A 5,382-nucleotide genomic window follows, 5' to 3' on the forward strand; every position below is an offset into this window, starting at 1 on the left:
TGTTGTGCCATGTTGTGCCATCTTACACCATGTTGTGCCACATTGTGCCATGTTGTGCCTTGTTGCACTGTGTTGTGCCATGTTGCACCATATTACACCACACTGTGCCATGTTGTGCCATATTACACCATATTGTGCCATGTTGTGCCATATTGCACCATATTGTGCCATGTTGTGCCATATTACACCACATTGTGCCACATTGCGCCATGTTCTATGCCACGTTGTGCCATGATACATTGTGCCACACCGTGCTACTTCATGCCACCTTGTGCCATGTTGTGTTGTGCCATGTTGTGTTGTGCCATGTTGTGTTGTGCCATGTTGTGTTGTGTTGCATTGTGCCACGCTGTGCTACTTTGTGTTGTGTTGCATTGTCGCATTGTGTTGTGCCACACTGTGCCATATTGTGCCATGTTGTACCACACTGTGTTGCACTGTGCCATATTGCACCACGGTGTGCCGTGTTGTCCTGTGCCACATTGTGCCATGTTGCGTTGTGCCACCCTGTGCTTCTTCGTTCCACGTTGTGCGATGCTGCGTTGCGCTGCCTTGCATTGCACCACACTGTGCTTCTTCATGCCATGTCATGCCATGTTGCGTTGTGCCACGCTGTGCTACCTCCTGTCACATTCTATGCCACATTGTGCCATATTGTGCCATGTTGTGCCATGCTGTTCTATGCCACGTTGCACCTTGTTGCATTGTGCCATATCACACCACGTTGTGTCGTGTTGCGNTTGTGCCATATTGTGCCATGTTGTGCCATGCTGTTCTATGCCACGTTGCACCTTGTTGCATTGTGCCATATCACACCACGTTGTGTCGTGTTGCGTTGTGCCACACCGTGCTACCTCGTTGTGTTGCGTTGTGTCACGCTGCGTTGCACCACAGCGTACTGCTTCATGCCACGTTGTGCCATGTTGTGTTGAGCCATGACGCGTTGTGCCACACTGTGCTGCTTTGTGCCGTGTCATTCTGTGCCACGTTGTGCCATATTGCACCACGTTGTGCCATGTTGTTCTATGCCACGTTGTACTGTGTTGCGTTGTGCAATATTGCACCATGTTGTGCCACGTTGCTCTGTGCCACGCTGTGTTCTGCCACACTGTGCCACTTTGAGTCTTGCTCTATGCCACGTTGTGCCATGTTGCATTGCACCACACTGTGCTGCTTTGTGCCATGTTGTTCCATGCCACGTTGTGTCGTGTTGTGTCACACTATGCGGCTTCGTGCTGCATTGCTCTGTGCCACATTGTGCTGTGTTGTGCTGCGCCATGTTGTGCTGTGTTGCCCCATCCCATTCTGTGCCATGCTGTGCCACGTTGTGCCATGCCACAGTGCCGTGTTGTGTCAAGCTGTGCCATGCTCTGCTGTGCCACTTTGTGCCGTGTTGTTCTATGCCACATTCTGCCTTGCTGTGCTGCGTTGTGGCACACTTTGCCGTGTTGTGCCAAGTCGTGCCATGCCGTGCAGTCATGTCATGTCGTGCTGCACCNGTGTCCCTTCTGTCCCCAAATGTTCCTCCTGCCCCATCCCATCCTTCCTGACCCCAAATGTTCTTCCTGTCCCGTCCCAGCCCCATCCCGTTCCTCCTGCCCCATCCATGTCCCTTCTTGTCCCCACATGTCACCTCCTGTCCCATCCCATCCCTCCTGCCCCAAAGAAAATGCCGCCCTGCGTTGGTGCAGGGCACGTCCCCACCCATCTGGTGGTGTCACCACTGCTGCTGTGTCACCAAGCTGGTGATGTCACCATGTCACCAAGGTGGTGGTATTGCCGTGGTGGCATTTCCACCAAGCAGATGACGTCACCGTGATGCCACAGTCACCATGGTGCCACCATCCCCGTGCCACCGAGTCGGTGATGTCACCATGGTGCCACCACCACCACCATGCCACCACGTCAGTGATGTCACCGTGGTGCCACCATCGTCATGGTGGCACTTCCCCCAGGCTGGTGGTGCCACTGTCACCATGATGCCATTGTCACCATGCCACCAACTTGGTGATGCCACCATGGTACCACCACCACTGTGCCACTAAGCTGGTGACATCACCATGGTGCCACCATCTTCATGGTGGCATTTCCATCAAGCTGGTGGTGCCGTTGTCACCCTGATGCCATGCCACCAAGCTGGTGATGTCACCGTGGTGCCACCATCTTCATGGTGGCATTTCCACCAAGCCAGTGTTGCCACCAACCCCGTGCCACCAAGTTGGTGGTGTCACCACGATGTCACCATTACCGTGCTACCAAGTTGGTGGCGTCACCATGGTACCACCGTGCCACCACGGTGCCACCGCTTTCCCCAACCCCCCCGGCAATGCCACCATCCATCCGGACGTGCCACCGCCGCGGTGCCACCAGACGTCCCCATTCCGGGCGCCGCTGGGGACGGTGACGCCGGGCTCCGCAGTCTTTCAGGGAGGAGCTGGAGAGCCTCATCCAGGAGCAGATGAAGAAGGGGAACAACTCGTCCCACGTGTGGGCCCTGCGGCAGATCGCCGACTTCGTGGCCACCACGTCCCCCGCCGCCCTCCCCACCTCCCCCATGGGTACGGCTGGGGGGGGGCAGGAGGTTTGGGGGGAGAGGGAGGGGATTTTTGGGGGGCAAAAGGTGAAAATTTGGGGGCACTTCTGAAGCTTCAGTTCAGGGATCGTCGCTGAGTGCTCAGCGTTTCCTTTCATTCCCAATGGGAAAGCTGGGAGAGGGGCGGGGGAGGGAGGTGCTGTTGTGTCCCCCCCCCATGTTGTGTCCCCCTATTGTCCCCACATTGTGTCCCCCTGCTGTCCCCCCATTGTCCCAGTGTTGAGTCCCCACATCATCCCTACATTGTCCCCACGCTGTCCCCCCAGTGTCACCACATTGTCCCTATGCTGTCCCCCTACTGTCCCCACATTATGTCCACCCTGTCCCCATGTTTTCCATACGCTGTCCCCCCCATTGTCCCCACGTTGTGTCCCCACATTGCATCTCCCGCATTGTCCCCGTGTTGTCCCAGTGTTGTGTCTTCACACTGTGTCCCAACGCTGTCCCTGCATCGTGCACCCCCGATGTCACCGCTTTGTGTTCCCCTGCTGTCCCCACATCACCCCCACGCTGCCCCCTGCTGTCCCCCCCCACTGTCCCCATATTGTCCTAATGCTACATCCTCACATTGTCCCTTTGCTGTGTCCCCATGTTGTGTCCCAACCCTGTCCCCACATCATCCCCACGCTGTGTCCCCACATTGCACCCCTCGCTGTCTCTGCACTGTCCCCCTGTTGTCCCAATGTTGTGTCCCCCCAGTGTCACCACATTGTCCCTATGCTGTCCCCCCACTGTCCCAGTGTTGTGTCCCAGTGTTGCATCCCCCTACTGTCCCCACATGATGTCCTCCCACTGTCCCTGCTGTCTCTGCGCTGTGTCCCCACAATGTCCTCACATTGTCCCCCCACTGTCCCCACATCGGTCCCAGTGTGTCCCCACGCTGTATCCCAATGCTGTCCCCATGTTGTGTCCCCCACATTGTCCCCACATTGTCCCTGTGCTTTGTCCCCACACTGTGTCCTCCCGCTGTCCCCACGTTGTGTCCCCACATTGTCCCCATGTTGTGTCCCCCCGCTGTCCCCACATCGGCCCCGCTTGCAGTCCCCACACTGTGTCCCAATGCTGACACCACATTGTCCCCACGCTGTCCCCGTGCTGTGTCCCCCTGCTGTCCCCACATTGTCCTCACGTTATCCCCAAACCGTTCCACGTTGCATCCCCCCGCTGTCCCCACATCGGCCCCACTGCCTCCCACTGTGCCCCCGCACTGTCCCCCAGCGCTGTCCCCGCGCTGTCCCCGCATTGTCCCCACGCTGTCCCCTCGCTGTCCCCGCAGGGCTGACGGCGGTGACGCCCATCAACGATCTGCACGGTCCGGACGCTCCGGCGCTGGCCAAGGGCGAGCGGCTGATGCGCTGCAAAGTGGGCAGCGTGCACCGCCTGCTGGACCTGTACGGCTGGGCGCAGCTGGGCCACGCCGCCGTCACCGTGAGCAGCGCGCAGCGCCGCGGGGGCACCGCGCCGGCGGAAGGGCGGAGCGCGGCGTCGCGCGCGGTTTTTTTCGCGTTTTGGTCTTTTTCTCCGCTTTTGAACGCGTCCGTTTGTCCGCCCGAAGAGCGGGCCCCGTTCGGGTCGTTTTGTTGCGTGCTTCTGGTGCTTTTCCTTTCGCGTCGCTTCGCCGGGGGAGGCGCGGGGTTGGTTTTTATGGATGGGCTACGCTCGTTTTATTGATTTCATTAATTTATTCCACGTATTTTGCTTTATTTATTTCACTTACTTTGCTATTTCTATTTCACGGATTTTTTATTTATTTCACCTATTTTTTATTAATTTTACTTATTTATTTCGCTCATTTTCTTTTACTTCTTTCACTTACTTATTTGTATTTATTTCCCTTTTTTCCTTTATTTATTTCCCTTTTGTGTTCGCTCCATTCATGCGCTCCCCTTCTTAAATTTATTTTGCTTTATTTGATTCGCTGATGTATTTTATTTTTATTGACTCGTTACTCTGTTTATTTTTGCATTATTCATTCTATTAATTTTTTATCATTTATTCATTTTACAATTTTATATTATTGACTTTATTTTCTATTTACTGTATTAATTTATTATTTTACTTTTTATTATTTTATTGATTACTATTTATTGCTATGTATCAACTTATTACACGATTTATTTCCACTTACTATTTAATTTGTTATTTATTACCTATTAATTTATTATATTTATTATTTACTTCATTATTATATATTATTAATTTATTATTCTGCCATTTGTATTATATTTTATTCTATTTTATTAATATTTTATTAATATTTTATTAATATTTTTAATATTTTAAATCTTTTATTAATTTTTTATTTTATTTCTTTGCTTTATTTCATTTTATTTTTCTTTTTTCTTATTTATTACCTTACTTTATTTATCACTTTATTCTATTTTTTCTTTTTATTTCTTTTTACTTTATTATTCATTTCATTTCTTTTATCATTTCACTTTATTCATATTTCTCTTTTTAATTTTTATTTCATTTATTTTATCAATTGACCACTTTATTTTTTTGTTTTTCATTTCATTTTACTCATTTCTTTATTGTGTTTTATTTTAATTTTAATTTTTTCTTTTTATTTCTGTTAACTTGTTATTTCTTTTTTTCATTTTTTCATTCTTTTTATTCTATTTATTCATACACTGCGTCTTATTTTATCTCTTTATATTATTCTATGTTTACTCTTTGTCTTATTTTATCTTTTTTCATTTTATTCTATTTTTATCCTGTTTTATTTTATCTTTTTATCATTTTATTTATTTTTATTCTGTTTCCCCCTTCCCTTCCCTTCCCTTCCC

General features: G+C 50.0%; 1 protein-coding gene across 1 annotated transcript in view; it reads left to right on the plus strand.

The window, feature by feature from the left end:
• ADD2 (adducin 2) overlaps positions 2,420 to 5,382 on the plus strand; it is a gene marked incomplete at its 5' end in the record, with an annotated part of 12,434 nt that continues 9,471 nt past the window's right edge. The window contains 2 exon segments of the mRNA XM_021375037.1: positions 2,420 to 2,558; positions 3,870 to 4,021. Coding sequence (XP_021230712.1) covers positions 2,420 to 2,558; positions 3,870 to 4,021 — 291 coding nt within the window.

Source organism: Numida meleagris, chromosome 21, assembly GCF_002078875.1.
Source record: "Numida meleagris isolate 19003 breed g44 Domestic line chromosome 21, NumMel1.0, whole genome shotgun sequence".
In the NCBI taxonomy this organism is placed as follows: domain Eukaryota; kingdom Metazoa; phylum Chordata; class Aves; order Galliformes; family Numididae; genus Numida; species Numida meleagris.